General features: G+C 45.8%; 1 protein-coding gene across 7 annotated transcripts in view; it reads left to right on the top strand.

Moving 5' to 3' along the window:
* LOC125639862 (uncharacterized) overlaps nucleotides 1-17,064 on the top strand; it is a 90,830-nt gene that overhangs the window by 16,698 nt on the left and 57,068 nt on the right. For 5 of the 7 annotated variants that reach the window (XR_007357603.1, XM_048857634.1, XM_075130660.1 and 2 more), the window contains exon 2: nucleotides 13,110-13,936. The exons of 1 other annotated variant lie outside the window; for it this stretch is intronic. Coding sequence is in view for 5 of the 6 variants with exons in the window: in XM_048857634.1 (XP_048713591.1) it covers nucleotides 13,110-13,936 (827 nt within the window). In the remaining variant the exon portion in view is untranslated. The remainder of the gene's footprint in view (nucleotides 1-13,109; nucleotides 13,937-17,064) is intronic. One more of the 7 variants, XM_048857636.1, reaches the window with a different exon arrangement.

The following is a 17,064-nucleotide window of genomic DNA, read 5'->3' as shown; positions in this document are numbered from 1 at the left end:
GCCCATAGTGATCCTGGGAGACCCTGTGTACTCCTTACAGCCATGGCTCATGAAACCTTACATGGGAAACCTGGACAGCAGTAAGGAGCAGTTCAACAACAGCCTGAGTAGGTGACAGATGACAGTGGAATACGCCTTTGGCAGATTAAAGGTGCGCTGGTGATGCCTTTATGGCAGGTTAGACCATAATGAGAATAATAATCCCATGGTCATACCTGTGTGTTGTATGTTGCATAATATTTGTGAAGCTAAGGGTGAAAGGTTTGCTCAGGGGTGGAGTGTTGAGGCAGATCTCTTGGCTGCTGATTTTCAGCAGCCAGATACCAGGGCTATCACAGGAGCCCAGAAGGGGGTAATTTGAATCAGGGAGGCTTTGAGACACCACTTTGAAAATGAGAACCAGTAATGTATATCTCTGTGATTGGTGCTGCAATGTTATATTACATGTAGTTTTCCTAAGAAGTAATGGTGACATTTGGGGCCTTACATTCCAGTAAGCAAATTATTAAACTGCCTGTGTATGTATTGGTAGTACCGGCTATCTGAATTTGTAGGAAACAAATGAAGATGAGTTACCATTCAAAAACTTTGCTTTTATTGCACAAGAAACAACACACACACAGATGGTTTGTAGGTAAGGAGGTACCAGGGAAGGGCAGATTTTCAGAGCTATGTGTAGGTCTGTCACAAGGTACACACAGGCTTCGACCTTCTCATACCTGTGCCCTATGTTGGCCGGCCAAATAAAGAGTCCCAACACCTTCTTTAGTGCTTCACCCTTGTGTCTTTATTTATAGTGCAACTGTGTAGTCCCTTTTATTCCCCCAACAGCTATCCCCATTCAGATCCTGCCCAGGGTCTCCTGGCCCGTGAGGCTCCTTGCCTTTGGTGAGGCGACAGAGCTATAAACCTCCTATCCTCTCCTAGCCTCCTGATTGAGCTTTCTCCAGGGCTTTTATAGCCCTTCCCTTCCTCAGCCCCGCTGCCACTACTTAGCTCAAGTCATTGCTGTGAGCTGCAGCTGGACTCTCTGCTGGCTGCCTGGGCCCCTGCACTTGAAAGAAAGCAGGGCTTAGCCAGCATTTTGGCAGGGCATTCAAGGGGTTTTACCTCTGCCCTGCCACAAGGTCCATTTATTATTTTGAAAGTTGTCCAAGGGGGTGGAGTGAAGGGGAAACTGAGAATTCCCAGAAAGTGGAAAGGACTGTGCGGGTGGAGTTGAGGGAGAGGCACGGAAAAGAGTTCTGAACATGGGTGGCCTGTGACCTGCTCCCCTTCTGCCCGAGACCCTGCCTCTCCCCTTCCCCCCCCCAACAGGAGCCCAAATCACCCCCACTGTGGCCCCCCAACTCCAGCGCCGGATAGTCAGGGGCAGGGGGGCGAGGCCCCAGCCCCCCACAGCCTCAGTGCCCACAGCCCCTGGGCGGTGTGGCCACCGTGCCCCCCAGCCCCAGTGCTCAGGCAGCCAGCCCTGGAGTGCCAGGCAGGCAGTGCAGCCCAGCACCAGCCACCCCGGCAGCCCCGAGTCCCTTCAGGAGGCATGCTGGCTGGGGGGCGGGGCTACGGTAGGCTGTTTGGGGAGGCAAAGCCTCCTCTTGCCTACGATACCCATCACCAACAGTTCTGAATGTGCTGCAGGGGAGGGCAGGCACGGATCTGCTCAGTCTGCAGCATTATTAAGGATTTCAGTATCTATATTTGCTCCTCCATTACTTTAATCATCTGCTCAGTAGCATCCTTAAACTCTGATTTTCTTTTCTGTCCTGTGTTTCAGCTTCCCACCACTCCTTGCATTCCCTTTTCTCAGCATTGGAGAAGTGCAGTACCTCCCGGAACATGTCTTCTTTGCTCCATCTTGGGAGCTTTCTAATCTAGCGGAGATGGTTGGCTGGTGTGTGGAAGCTGTTCCTGAAGACCACATCTGCCAAAGCACAGGGGACAATGCACAGAAATGGGATTGTTAAATTCATACACAGCATTGAAACATTTCAGTAAAATACACCTTTTGTAACATAACAATCACTTTGTCACTGACCTTGGCAGGCACACATCTCTGGCTACACCTGAAGCATGGTGAGTGTTGATGTGGGGGAGGGGGCATTCCACATGGGGTAGAGAGCACTCTGATAGGGTTGTGGTGAGCTGACTAGTGAAAAAAATCTAAAATTATCCCACACTTTTCCACAGGTGGGGGTCATTTTAGCAGACATCTCACTGCTAAGGGTAAGCAGGGAAGCGAGGGTAAATCTACTATGTTTGTGGCTTCCTCCCTGCTCTCTATGCTGCTCACCTGTGTGCCACTTTGGTCCCTGCGCAGGAAAGTTTTCTACAATGGGGTGAAGAACAAAGCTGCTCTGCCAAGGAACCTTCAGCAGAGGGTTGCTGAGTACCTCCAGGAGACTTTCCTAGAGATCTCTCTGGAGGATTCCCGTGAGACCTCAGCACACATCAACACCTGTTCTGCTGTACTAATTAGCTACACAGGGAAATGTCCAGCACACAGAAACATAGCCAGCCTCTACATTTCTATACCCTGAACTCACCTCCGCTCTACACAAACCACAGCCACTTACCAGGGGTCTCCTCTCCTACTTCTTGCTCACCAGAGAGCAACTGCTGAGACTGGCTAGACACCTCTGGAGTGGTGAACAGTTCCTGGCTGCCTGCCCCACCAGACGACTACCCGCAAGAGCTCCACACTGTCATCTAACTCCACTTTTTAATCAATTCTTCATCCTCCAGGTTAGGTGCTCTTTCCACCACCTCCAGGCCTGCCAAAGTATCCACGGGGCTCTTGGCGGTGGAGGTGGAGTCGCCTCCAAGGATAGCGTCCAGCTCCTTGTAGAACTGGCAGGTCTTAGGTGCAGCACCGAAATGACAGTTTGCCTCCCTCACCTGCCTCAGCTCCTTTATCTTTGTTCTGGACTGTAGTGTGTCTCAATCATAGCCCTTTTCACACAAGCCTTGAGAAATCTGCCCGTAGGTATCAAAATTCCTATGGCTCAAGTGCAGCTGGGACGGCACAGCCTCCTCTTTCCAAATACTGAGCAGATCCAGCAGCTCCGTAGGTCCAAGCGGGAGAGTTTTTGGTGTGATAACCTGCCATGGTCACTTGGGAAGATGCTATGAGACCTCTCCATGCTGAGCAAACAGGAAATGGAATTTTAAAAATTCCCGGGGCTTCCAAGGGGGAGGGGTGGATAGTTGTTTACTTGGCTGCAGGGCAATGGAGTTCAAACTGCTGACCAAAGTGGTCACGATGGACATTGAGGGACACCTCCTGGAGGCCAATTAAAGTGATAAAATCAAGCGTGGTGGCTACACTGGCACTTTGTCAACAAAAATTTAGAGGAAAAAGCCTTATGTCTTTCATTGGGGTGGTTTTATTTTGTCGCCAAAACAGGGCATTTTTGCCACCAAAAGTCACCTCGGAGTGTGTACACGTTCACTGTTTTGTCAACAAAAGTTGCGCTTTGTTGACAAAACTCTGTAGTGTAGACAAGGCGTAATGGAGGGAGAAGCCTTGAAGCTGGAGTTGTAATGAGGATCTATACATTGAAAAGCCTTAACATCATCTTCCAGGGGTTTACAAAATGACAGTCCACAGGTAGGTATCCTACTTAGTTATCTGAAACGGACAGCAAGGGGTAAAGAGTTAGTGAATCACCTGAGAGGTATCTGTTCCTTTCACTGCAGTTTGCACAGAGCCTGTAATGCTTAATAGCGTCAATTATTAACTAATCAACCCTCATAATAGCCCTGGGAGGTAGGTATCATTACCCCCATTTATTTTGCAGATGCAGACATTTCAGGGAGTTGCCCAAGGTCATATGTATCCATAGCAGACACTGTATCAGAACTCAGGAGTTCATATGCCCCAGCACCAGGCTTTATTCACTAGGCCATGCTGCCTCTGGCACCATAGTCTATCTGAGAGAGAGCACAAGTTACACTGAGACAATACTTGCCTAGGAGCTCCCCAAGGAAAGTCATCCCTGCAAGAAGTGGTATCAGTAACTAAGTAGGTACAGACAATATTCTGTCATTATTGGTTGGATTCTCTCTAGCAGTGTCGAATCAATGCCACAGCCTCCTGGTAGAAGGCTGTGTGTGTCTGGCAAAGCCATCTCTCAGATGGGATCTGAAACCAAGATCTCTTGGCAGCTTTCACAGGGAGTGTTGATCGTGGTAGCCTGGCCAAATCCAACAGGGGTTCTACCACTGTTAATTTGCTTTGTAGCACTAACTGTCGGTCCTGGGGCCGGTTTTGTTCAATATCTTCATAAATGATCTGGAGGATGGTGTGGATTGGCACAAAAAGTGGGAATGTGCTAATAAAGTTTGCAGATGATACAAAGCTGGGAGGTATTGCTAATTTAGAGAAGGACAGGGATACCCTACAGGAGGATCTGGATGACCTTGTAAACTGGAGTAATAGGAATAGGATGAAATTTAATAGTGAGAAGTGTAAGGTCATGCATTTAGGGATTAATAACAAGAATTTTAGTTATAAGCTAGGGACGCATCAACTAGAAGTAACGGAGGAGGAAAAGGACCTTGGAGTATTGGTTGATCATAGGATGACTATGAGCTGCCAATGTGATATGGCTGTGAAAAAAGCTAATGTCATCTTGGGATGCATCAGGAGAGGTATTTCCAGTAGGGATAAGGAGGTTTTAGTACCATTATATAAGGCACTGGTGAGACCTCACCTGGAATACTGTGTGCAGTTCTGGTCTCCCATGTTTAAGAAGGATGAATTCAAACTGGAACAGGTACAGAGAAGGGCTACTAGGATGATCCGAGGAATGGAAAACTTGTCTTATGAAAGGAGACTCAGGGAGCTTGGCTTGTTTAGCCTAACTAAAAGAAGGTTGAGGGGAGATATGATTGCTCTCTATAAATATATCAGAGGGATAAATACCAGAGAGGGAGAGGAATTATTTAAACTCAGTACCAATGTGGACACAAGAACAAATGGATATAAACTGGCCACTAGGAAATTTAGATTAGAAATTAGACGAAGGTTTCTAACCATCAGAGGAGTGAAGTTTTGGAATAGCCTTCCGAGGGAAGTAGTGGGGACAAAAGATCTATCTTGCTTTAAGATTAAACTCGATAAGTTTATGGAGGAGATGGTATGATGGGATAACATGGTTTTGGTAATTAAATATTCATGGTAAATAGGCCCAATGGCCTGTGATGGGTTTTTAGATGGGGTAAGATCCAAGTTACCCGGGAAGGAATTTTCTGTAGTATCTGGCTGATGAATCTTGCCCATATGCTCAGGGTTTAGCTGATCGCCATATTTGGGGTCGGGAAGGAATTTTCCTCCAGGGCAGATTGGAAGGCCCTGGAGGTTTTTCGCCTTCCTCTGTAGCATGGGGCACGGGTCACTTGCTGGAGGATTCTCTGCTCCTTGAGGTCTTCAAACTACAATTTGGGGACTTCAATAGCACAGATATAGATGTGAGGTCTTTTTTAGGAGTGGTGGGTGAAATTCTGTGGCCTGCATTGTGCAGGAGGTCAGACTAGATGATCATAATGGTCCCTTCTGGCCTAAATATCTATGAATCTATGAATCTATGATTGCACTCTCAGCAAATTTGCATAGGAGGAGTCGTAGATACGCTGGAGGGCAGGGATAGGATACAGAGGGACCTAGACAAATTAGAGGATTGGGCCAAAAGAAATCTGATGAGGTTCAACAAGGATAAGTGCAGGGTCCTGCACTTAGGATGGAAGAACCCAATGCAAACCGCTACAGACTAGGGACCGAATGGCTAGGCAGCAGTTCTGCGGAAAAGGACTTAGGGGTGACAGTGGACGAGAAGCTGGATATGAGTCAACAGTGTGCCCTTGTTGCCAAGAAGGCCAATGGCATTTTGGGATGTATAAGTAGGGGCATAGCCAGCAGATCGAGGGACGTGATCATTCCCCTCTATTCAACATTGGTGAGGCCTCATCTGGAGTACTGTGTCCAGTTTTGGGCCCCACACTACAAGAAGGATGTGGATAAATTTGAGAGAGTCCAGCGAAGGGCAACAAAAATGATTAGGGGTCTGGAACACATGACTTATGAGGAGAGGCTGAGGGAACTGGGATTGTTTAGTCTGCAGAAGAGAAGAATGAGGGGGGATTTGATAGCTGCTTTCAACTACCTGAGAGGTAGTTCCAGAGAGGATGGTTCTAGACTATTCTGAGTGGTAGAAGAGGACAGGACAAGGAGTAATGGTCTCAAGTTGCAGTGGGGGAGGTTCAGGTTGGATATTAGGAAAAACTTTTTCACTAGGAGGGTGGTGAAACACTGGAATGCGTTACCTAGGGAGGTGGTAGAATCTCCTTCCTTAGAAGTTTTTAAGGTCAGGCTTGACAAAGCCCTGGCTGGGATGATTTAATTGGGGATGATTTAATTGCTGCTTTGAGCAGGGGGTTGGACTAGATGACCTCCTGAGGTCCCTTCCAACCCTGATATTCTATGATTCTATGAACTGGAGAAGTTATGCCTCACGTCTGTGTTTAAAAACCTTTGTGCAGTGTGGTTGCTTTATTCTGTCCCAGAGGTGCATTGCTACAGAGGTAGGTAATGATCCATCTTCTCTACTTGACTTTGGAGTTGTAGTGGGCCAGATTATCAGCTGGTGTTAACTACCACAGCTCCATTGACTTCAATAGAATGATGTTAATTTACACCAGCTGAAGATCTGGCCCTTTGCTAATATTCAGACATATGAGCTGTGATTGTACCACTCTTGTAATCATTGCTTAAAAGCTCTGAGAAGCAGAAAAGTCTGCATGGCTCTCTTCACTCTTGGCAAATTGGAGTGGCTCCTTGGAAGGATGAGGTTTTCAGGCTCAGAACCATTAAGTGAAAATGAAAAAGAAATTGTTCCTTCAGAAAGGAGAAACAGGAAGATCTTGTGGTTGAGGTGCTAGCCTGGAATGCATGAGACTTGGGGTAAATTCCTGCCTCTATGGAGGGATTTCCTGTGGGACCTTGGGCATGTTACTGAGGCTATGTACACACCACAGCTTACGGCGGTATAAGTTATGTTGCTCAGGGATGTGAATAAGCTATCCTCATGCATGTTGTAAGTTGCACCGTCCTAAGCGCTGGTGTGGACAGTGCTATGGTAGCAGATACCTTCTCCCGCTGATGTAGCTACTGCTGCTCACGGGGTCTGGAGTAATTACGTCAATGGAAGAGCTCTCTCTCGTCAGTGTAGAGCATCTGCACTAGCATTGCTGCAGCTGCGCCGCTGTAAGCTCTGTCCTGCAGCTATAGCCTGAGTCTCTGTCCTGCATCTGTAAAATGGGGATAGCATCCTCCTAGCTCTGAGGGGTATTGAAGGAAAATCCATTCAAGATTTTGAGGTGCTCAGGCTCAGGTTCTATGGTGACAGGAGCCCCATAAGCACCCTAGATGGTCAGATTTCATCTTCTGTATTTGTTCATTTGCTTCTGCCACCACCAGCCTGTCTACACTACACAGTGTTTTTAGAGTCATTTAACATTACGAATCAGCTCATCTGACAGCAACTTTGGTATCAAGGGAGATCTCAATTTATTATGGCGCGTCCCCATTTCCGACAAAAATGTTTGTGCGTAGGCTAGGGGGAAAGTTCAGCAAGAAATAAGGAACACATTGAAAGACCATGAGGGACTTTCCAGTGAAGCAAATCATGGCCTGATTAAAAGTCAGATGCAATTCAGAAGCCTATTGGAAAGGAATGTTATTGTCCATAATTACTCTTTCTCTCTGGTGGAAAGCTGATGGCTGCATAATTTGTTCTTAAAAATAAAACCCAGCACTAACTTTCCTCTCTTCCTGATTCTAACTTGGTTTTTATATGCGGTTTCAGGTGCCATTTGGCATAGTGCTGCCATCAATTATGCCCACTATCCTTTTATTTCACATGCGATAATGGTGCAATGTCATTGGGTCAGTAAAGAGGAGGTTGTGGTTGAGAAGGTGGCATGCTTCCGACTCAGCAGTGAATCAACCTTCCCCAGCTCAGCGGTGTGAGGTACTCTGTTGCTGGAAGTGCTTTTATTTGAGTGAAATATAAAACTTAGTTCCTGATCCCTTGTGGTCAGTTACATTCTTGGGGCATTTGTGACAAGAGTAAGGGTGTTAGCCCAGCTCAGGTAGCTCCCTAGTTAAGTTTCCCCTGGAGTTTCAATAGGATATGGCATTCCTCTTGTCCTAAATCACTGTGTAGTGTTGCTGTACATTGCTGCATAGGTGCCAGGCTCCATCCCAGAGCTAGCTGCATTTCAGTGGCAAGTAAGAGAAATTCCTGTAAAGACAGGGACAAGTGGCAAAACCTCCATTGCCTTCAATGGGTATAGGTTCAGTTCCTTTGTTGATAATACCGACATCTTCACAGAGGACTAGAGTTAAGTACCCAATTTCTCCTGAATGTCAATGGGTTTTGGACCCCATACTCCCTAAAACACCTTTGAAAATCTCAGTCTGAAGTGACCGAACCTGCTACTATATATACAATATCAGATGATATTAAACTGGAGCAGGGAATCCTGATGGAAGGCACATCAGTTAAACTGAAAAAAGTTTTTGTAATATCCAGCTTGGCCTTATTGAGGCCCAGTGACTCTGTTAGCAAGGAAAGCTGGAGCAATGGGACAAAGCAGCAGGAGGAGGAACAAACGAGAGCAGGGTGCTGAGACGGGTCTCTGGGTCATTCTGAGACGTGTCTATGCTACTGAACTCCCCTCCTTCTAGCTGTAGTTTTTTCTTCCCTTCCTTCCTAGTGAAGAACCATCACATCATCAGGAAAAGCAGTCTGACGTGGATGATAGTTTGTGAAAAAAGGAAGGAAGAGAGTACAGGGAATGGAAGGAAATGAAACAGGATGTAAAATGTCAGGTGTATATATGTGCGGCCTGGGGTATTGTAGCCCCTCTCTGTGCTGTGTCACAGTGACCTAAACATTATATTTCAATGAGTGATGGCCCCAAGAGGCAAAGTTCAGTGACAGATGCAGGATCTGGGCTTTTGCAGAGTTCACCAGGGATTGGACCGGGGCTTTAGTTTGCATCCATCTTGGATTGAAATGGGCATTTTGGGTTGTAAAACGTTAGCTGGAAAGACACAAAAGAAATGGAGGTTCAGATCCTCAGCTGGTGCAAGTCAGCCTGGCTCCCAGGAAAGCTATGTCTATTTGCACCAGCGGGGGCCTGGTGCAGAGGGAAAGTGAAAAGTGAGCGAATTCTAGACTGTGACAAACATTTCATTTTCTCCTCCAGCCACTGTTTGCTATAGTTATCACTGTTTATTATTGGTATTGTACTACAAGGAGCCCCAGTCATGGCCCAAGATCCCATTGCTCTCGGCCCTGTACAAACACAGAATAAAAGATTGTCAGCTCTTTGGTGCAGGGACTATCTTAGTGACCTCTTCATTACACACTTGGGACCTGACTGCCTTCTCATTTACAGTGAGGTAAATCTGGAGCAAAGTGAGAGGAGAATCAAGCCCTGAATGTCACTGACTGGCATTAAGAGGTATTGTTCCCACTGTAAAACAGCAACTGGTATCAAAGGCAAATGGATATTGCCAATTGCCAGAGGCCATTCACCAAAGACACTGTCTTCTATCTGGATCCTTCTGAGTATCCTCCAAGGGTTAATACTTCTGGTCTGCCATTGGAGAGGTTGGAAAACTGCCCTAGACATAGCTGGCGATCATTTACCTGTTCATGCTTCAGTGCAATGCCCAGAGAGGGTATAAAAGCATGTAAAGTTAGGATCCCTTATGTCAACAAATGGGTTTAACTGAATGTAAGGGAGCCTAAACTGGCATAGTGTTCTTCAGTATATTTCCTAGCATTTGGCCTGGTCTATTTTGAAATGACTCCTGTGATGGGTTTCCAGCATGGCCCTCAGGAGACAATTCCACAATCCAATAAATCCTGCTGCTAGGATGTTCTCACTCTATGAAACATTCTCCATGAAAGCAAAGCTTCTTCATTCATATGCAAACACTGATGGTCAAGACTGCTCCCATGTCATTTCTCTTTAAATGAACTACTCTCACTTCTGGGGAGAACTTCATACCTAAACCATACAGAGAGTAGCAAGCACCCAAAGTGCATGGTTCATATTCCAAGTCACTGCCTGTTACTATGGCTATCCATACTGCAACCCAAATGGAATGCAAATTATTCATTTTAACCCAAAATACATGTGAGTGGCCAGAAGAACCAGATTTGGTTTTGCTCATTCCTGCTTTTAGGGCGTGACAAAGACAGGCGAATAGGAGGAAAAATTCTGAGTTTAAGTTAATGCTGATCTTACCTTAAATTACTTGGGCTCTTCATCATCTGCATGTGTATAATCACTAAGGGATTGTCTGATTACATGAATTTTTTTCAGGTTTCAGAGTAACAGCCGTGTTAGTCTGTATTCACAAAAAGAAAAAGAGTACTTGTGGCACCTTAGAGACTAACGTTAGCTGGAAAGACACAGGGATTTATTTATTTGATCAATTTATTTGAGCATGAGCTTTCGTGAGCTACAGCTCACTTCATCGGATGCATACCGTGGAAACTGCAGCAGACTTTATATACACACAGAGATCATAAAACAATACCTCCTCCCACCCCACTGTCCTGCTGGTAATAGCTTATCTAAAGTGATCATCAAGTTGGGCCATTTCCAGCACAAATCCAGGTTTTCTCACCCTCCACCCCCCCACACACAAACTCACTCTCCTGCTGGTAATAGCCCATCCAAAGTGACAACTCTCTACACAATGTGCATGATAATCAAGGTGGGCCATTTCCTGCACAAATCCGGGTTCTCTCACCCCCTCACACCCCTCCAAAAAACACACACACAAACTCACTATCCTGCTGGTAATAGCTCATCCAAAGTGACCACTCTCCCTACAATGTGCATGATGACCAAGGTGGGCCATTTCCAGCACAAATCCAGGTTTTCTCACCCCCCCACCCCCATACACACACAAACTCACTCTCCTGCTGGTAATAGCTCATCTAAAGTGACCACTCTCCCTACAATGTGCATGGTAATCAAGGTGGGCCATGTCCAGCAGAAATCCAGGCTTTCTCACCCCACCCCACCCTTTTTTTTTCCTGGGGACACACACACACACAAACTCACTCTCCTGCTGGCAATAGCTCATCCAAACTGACCACTCTCCAAGTTTAAATCCAAGTTTAACCAGAATGTCTGGGTGGTAGGGGGGGTAGGAAAAAACAAGGGGAAATAGGCTACCTTGCATAATGACTTAGCCACTCCCAGTCTCTATTTAAGCCTAAATTAATAGTATCCAATTTGCAAATGAATTCCAATTCAGCAGTTTCTCGCTGGAGTCTGGATTTGAAGTTTTTTTGTTGTAAGATAGCGACCTTCATGTCTGTGATTGCGTGACCAGAGAGATTTCTGTAGTGTTGGTAGGGAGGCCTCTGTGGATTAGTATGTTGTTCAGTGGATTAGTATGTTGTTGTCTCTACGTAAAAGAATAAATGGACACAAATCAGATGTCAAGAATTATAACATTCATAAACCAGTCGGAGAACACTTCAATCTCTCTGGTCACGCAATCACAGACATGAAGGTCGCTATCTTACAACAAAAAAACTTCAAATCCAGACTCCAGCGAGAAACTGCTGAATTGGAATTCATTTGCAAATTGGATACTATTAATTTAGGCTTAAATAGAGACTGGGAGTGGCTAAGTCATTATGCAAGGTAGCCTATTTCCCCTTGTTTTTTCCTACCCCCCCTACCACCCAGACATTCTGGTTAAACTTGGATTTAAACTTGGAGAGTGGTCAGTTTGGATGAGCTATTGCCAGCAGGAGAGTGAGTTTGTGTGTGTGTGTGTGTGTCCCCGGGAAAAAAAAAGGGTGGGGTGGGGTGAGAAAGCCTGGATTTGTGCTGGACATGGCCCACCTTGATTACCATGCACATTGTAGGGAGAGTGGTCACTTTAGATGAGCTATTACCAGCAGGAGAGTGAGTTTGTGTGTGTATGGGGGTGGGGGGGTGAGAAAACCTGGATTTGTGCTGGAAATGGCCCACCTTGGTCATCATGCACATTGTAGGGAGAGTGGTCACTTTGGATGAGCTATTACCAGCAGGATAGTGAGTTTGTGTGTGTGTTTTTTGGAGGGGTGTGAGGGGGTGAGAGAACCCGGATTTGTGCAGGAAATGGCCCACCTTGATTATCATGCACATTGTGTAGAGAGTTGTCACTTTGGATGGGCTATTACCAGCAGGAGAGTGAGTTTGTGTGTGGGGGGGTGGAGGGTGAGAAAACCTGGATTTGTGCTGGAAATGGCCCAACTTGATGATCACTTTAGATAAGCTATTACCAGCAGGACAGTGGGGTGGGAGGAGGTATTGTTTTATGATCTCTGTGTGTATATAAAGTCTGCTGCAGTTTCCACGGTATGCATCCGATGAAGTGAGCTGTAGCTCACGAAAGCTCATGCTCAAATAAATTGGTTAGTCTCTAAGGTGCCACAAGTACTCCTTTTCTTTTTGTCTTTTTTTCACAACTGTCAGCTAAGTCCTATACCCACATGAAAAATTCAGCATTCGGGAACATTATGTGCAATTATGACTCTCCCTGAAGGATACTGTGTCCATAAAACACAAGACTGCTGATGTACTAGGTCTATAAGAGACTTGCTTATAGGATCTAGGTACACAGACCTGTGCTGCCCCTAATACTGCGTTGCTGTGGAGAGCCTTTGCGTTGCATACTAATAACCTGTATTTGTGGCAGGAGACATTTTCTCTCTGTATATAATAGAATTTGCTGGGAAAAGGCACCTTCCCTCCCTCACACACACACACACACACACACACACACAATCTATTGAAACTTACTCTCAGGCATCTGAAGTTTGTCTAACGCCTGCACAAGCCATGAATGTAACAAGCAGCTGTGCCACATTCTGAAGCTGTAACTTCCAGAATAAGTGTTGCCCACGATTGATTTGTTTTGAAAGAGTGTAAGGAGATGATTTGCCATTTCTTCCCCACAGTGGAAGCTTTATGGAGCAGACTGAATTTTGCAATTCTTTGTGACTGTCAGCTTGCTTGTGTTTTAGCAGGCAAGATGAACCCACCATCCAAGGGCAAGGTAGTGCTGACCAACATGAAGATACTGAGCAACGAAGGGAGTCAAACCCAGGGGCTGACACGAGAGCCACCTGCAGCCATGGACTTTGCAGCGGAATCCAGGCTTCCCAAAGTCGACATCCTATTAGAATGCCAGGGAAATCTGGGCACAAGTGACACCTCTGCAAAACCAGAATATGTGGCCACCCTGTCTGACCTCAGCACCTTAGAGTCTAAGTGCCAGCTTCACAGATTCTCCAAATTTGAATCAGAGGATTCTGGGGTTGAATTGCCAAGTGGAGCTAATTCTCCGTCTACACCAACGGGCTCTGAGAAGAGCTTTGTGCTTCACACCAGAGACTCATCTTGCGACTCCGGAGTGCTTAGCACCTCTTCTTCTCCAGGAACTGACCATGTCACAATGAGAAAGTGTAAAGACATCAGAGAAGCCAGCCAGTGTGCTTCAGAGAGTGAAAAGCAAGTTGAATATTACAGCCAGGCAGCAGACGTGGTGCAGATCCCTACAGCTTCCCTGGAAGTTTTCAGGGACTGTCAGGAGGGAGAAAGTCCTAATAAACTTTTTGGCCAAAGTGAAGGACAATATTTGGAAGAGAAACCCAGGAAAGAGATAGACCTTTCCATTAAAGTCACTCCTCCAGCTGCTGCCCCCATAGAAAAGCAAAGGCCAACTACCAACCATTACAAAGAGACCTTTGGGAGCATGCAAGATCTTCAGCTCCATGGACATCAGCTCAAAAAATATCCCACAAGCGACAGCCTGGATGAGTACATGGATGAGTGCTGTCGATTAAGTGAGGTAAGAAACCACACATGCAAGTTGGAATGCTACAGGTGGGATTTTCAAATTAGTCTAAGCTGCATAAGTAAAAATCCCATTGACTTCAATGGGAGCAGAGTTAGGCCAACTCTGAGTGCTTTGTAAACCCCCACTCTAAAGTATTATGGTCTGCGGAGAACTGCAGTTGATTTTAAGGGCCTGTAATTTACATGAAATGACATTTTTGAGGAACTTATGAGCATAAGGGCCAGAGCCTCAGCTGGTGAAGATCAACACAGAGTGAATAGCGCTAGGCCAATTTACACCAGCTGAGGCTCTGGCTCAGAGAGTCTTGTGCTGAAGGGTAGAGTTGCTGCTACTATTAAAACCACACACATTTTGAAGGGTGGGGGAGTGGTGAGCATGCTAGCCCATCTCATGGTATAGCACCACCTGGGTTACTATGAGGCGGAGGTCACAGGTCTAGAAATTTGATAATACAGTGCACCTTCAGGGCCAGGTCATCCCTATTACTGGAAACAGTGTATAGTGAGTGAACGCGGGCTAAATGCATGAGAGGAATACTGCAGGGCTGCTTGCATTCATGCTTTAAGACAAAGATCCCATTTTAAGTAGCAAATATCACACAAGAGCAGCAGAAACCTAAGTGCTTTGAGATCAGTAGGTAGAAGGTGCTGCATATGCATAGAGCATTCTCCTCCTCGAAAGCTTGGCCAGTTTCACGGACTTATTTGCTTCTCCATCCCAGCGTAGAATGTGCACCCGCTGAGTCTGAAATGCAGCTAGAAAAGTGTTTCAGTCACTGAGTATAAGAAGACTTTTTCTGCTGCTGCTCTTTGTTGGCATGAGTTTGCTCTAGTGCTTTGCTTCATGTGCTGACAGACTACTGACTTGCTACCTTATGCATCTGCTTTCAAGATCCAGCAATGAGAAAATATAATCAAGTAATTAATTCTTGAGAGAGAGACCAAAGTGTACTGTGATCAAAAGGAAGGAGCTATACGGCCTTGTCAAACAATCCTGCAAACACACTGAACATGCTGAAAGATGCACAATGGTGAAACTCTTCTACTGATGCCCTTCTCCCCCGACAATAGCTCATCTATTATGCCTGGTCTACACTATGCGGTTAGGTTGATGTATGCTGCCTTGTGCCAGCCTAGCCGTGGAAGTGTCTTCGCTTGAATTTGGCTCTTGCTGACTTACATGCCTCTCTCGCTGATTTAGTAATACCACCTCCCCGAGCGGCATAGAGTCACAGTTGATGTAGTTAGGTCAATGCAGTGTCAGTGTACACACTACGTTTTGTACGTCGACTTGTTACTAGCCTTCAGGAGCCGTCCCGCAATGTCCCACATTGACAATACAATCGATAAAAGCGTTCCTGGTGAGGACGTGCACCGCCAACACAAGAAGCCAAAGTGTACACACACAAGTGATTTAATAACTGCGGTGGCTGTAAGTTAGGTAGACAATTTTATATTGTAGACATGGCTTTAGACAAGCAGCGGAGCAGTGCGAAGGCCTGCCATTTGCCTAATTCTCATTGATTCTAGTGAGGGTTGGGTCTCTAAATCCCTTTGAGATCTGGGTTTAAGCACCCACACCAAGATTTTCAAGTGTGACTAGTGGTTCTGGGTGCCTCCATTTTTGGGGGGTTCAAATTGAGACAGAAAGTGCTGTGCACCCACTCTATCAAAATTCAGCCCCAGGAGGTGTCCCATGTTGGGCACCCTAAATCACTAATCAATTTGTGGGAATCTTAGTCTTTAAACTTAGATTGTGAGTCTTTGGGGCAGTCTTCTCATGATGTGTGTGTGCAGAACCTAGCACAATGGGGCCTCCAATAAACAGACTACATTTAAAATGAAAGGTAGTGATGGATCATGGCCTTAGCTTACACCCGCACTTTCCCCACCACGCTGTACACATACATCATAAATATACTTTATTTGGAACCCTCATAAAGATATTGTCTGTTGATCGCTAAGATCTGTACTCAAACCTCCTAGCTATCTCCTGTCTCCATAATGAGCCAGACAGTCCTGAACATTGAGGAAGTTCATAACAGACTGACCCACAGGATCCAGCTATGTTCATGGCATACTTGCAGGGAAGGCAAATAAAAATATCAAATACTGCGGCTGGGAGGTTGCACTGTAACACTACGTTATTTTTTAGAATTCAGAAGAACAACACACAGTAATCGAAAGCAGAGAAACAAAGCTGGATGCTTCCTGAGGCAGAGAGGCACAGCTCTCCCCATCTTATTCTAGGCTGACTGCCTGCTTGCTTCAGCTCCCTAGCCGGCAGGTAGATCAGGAAACAGCCCCCCACCCCTGCCCACTTTTAAAGTGACAACTTGCAATTCCAACAGTCCTCAGTACAAGACAGGTTCTCCTCTTTGACGTACACAGCAAACATGCCATGTTGTAGGACTGAACAGCCCTTTGCTCCCTGTAGCTAACTGCCTTCTCTGACAAGCCACCAATATAAAAACACATTAAGCAATATTTTCTAAAGTAACAGAGGCTTACTGGTTGGGTGGACCTTTCAAAAGGGGCTGGCACAGGCCAGCTTGGGGGCAAGGAGTTGAGGGGCGGCTCCAAGAGCAGGAGAGTTCTGCAGAAACTGGGGTGGTGACCCCATCAGACAGCCACATTTATTGCCTGAAAAGTACTTTGTGAAATGGAGCCTCAGTTTCCCACTAAAGGGAGCATTGACATAAACCCAAGAGTAAATTCTAAAGAGGCTTAAGAGGAAATGAAGCTGCCTCTGTGGTTTGTTCTTCCTTTTTAATATCCTCACTGGCTGAATTGTGAAGCTCTAAGTCAATGCCAAGAAGCTAATTTTTTTGTAGCTGTACTAATGCAGCAGTGATTTATGCTAGAAGAGGGTACAGTGCATATTAATGGAGTAGATAAATAATGCAGCATGTCAAGAACAGCTGCTACTAGAACTAGCATGATGCAAGATAAAGACTCTATGTTAGGCCATAAGGAAGGTTTTGTACAACAAATGGAGGATGGATTGAAAACCTTTTAAAAGCCGTGGCCCAGATGTTCAGCTGCTGTAAGTAATGTACTCCCATTGAAGTGATTATATTTACAACAACTGAGCCTGTGGCTCCCGACCTCTGTTTTGTT

Source organism: Caretta caretta, chromosome 7 (genome assembly GCF_965140235.1).
Source record: "Caretta caretta isolate rCarCar2 chromosome 7, rCarCar1.hap1, whole genome shotgun sequence".
In the NCBI taxonomy this organism is placed as follows: Eukaryota; Metazoa; Chordata; order Testudines; family Cheloniidae; genus Caretta; species Caretta caretta.
Note: the sequence above shows the minus strand (reverse complement) of the source record. Positions and strands in the feature narration are given on the sequence as shown.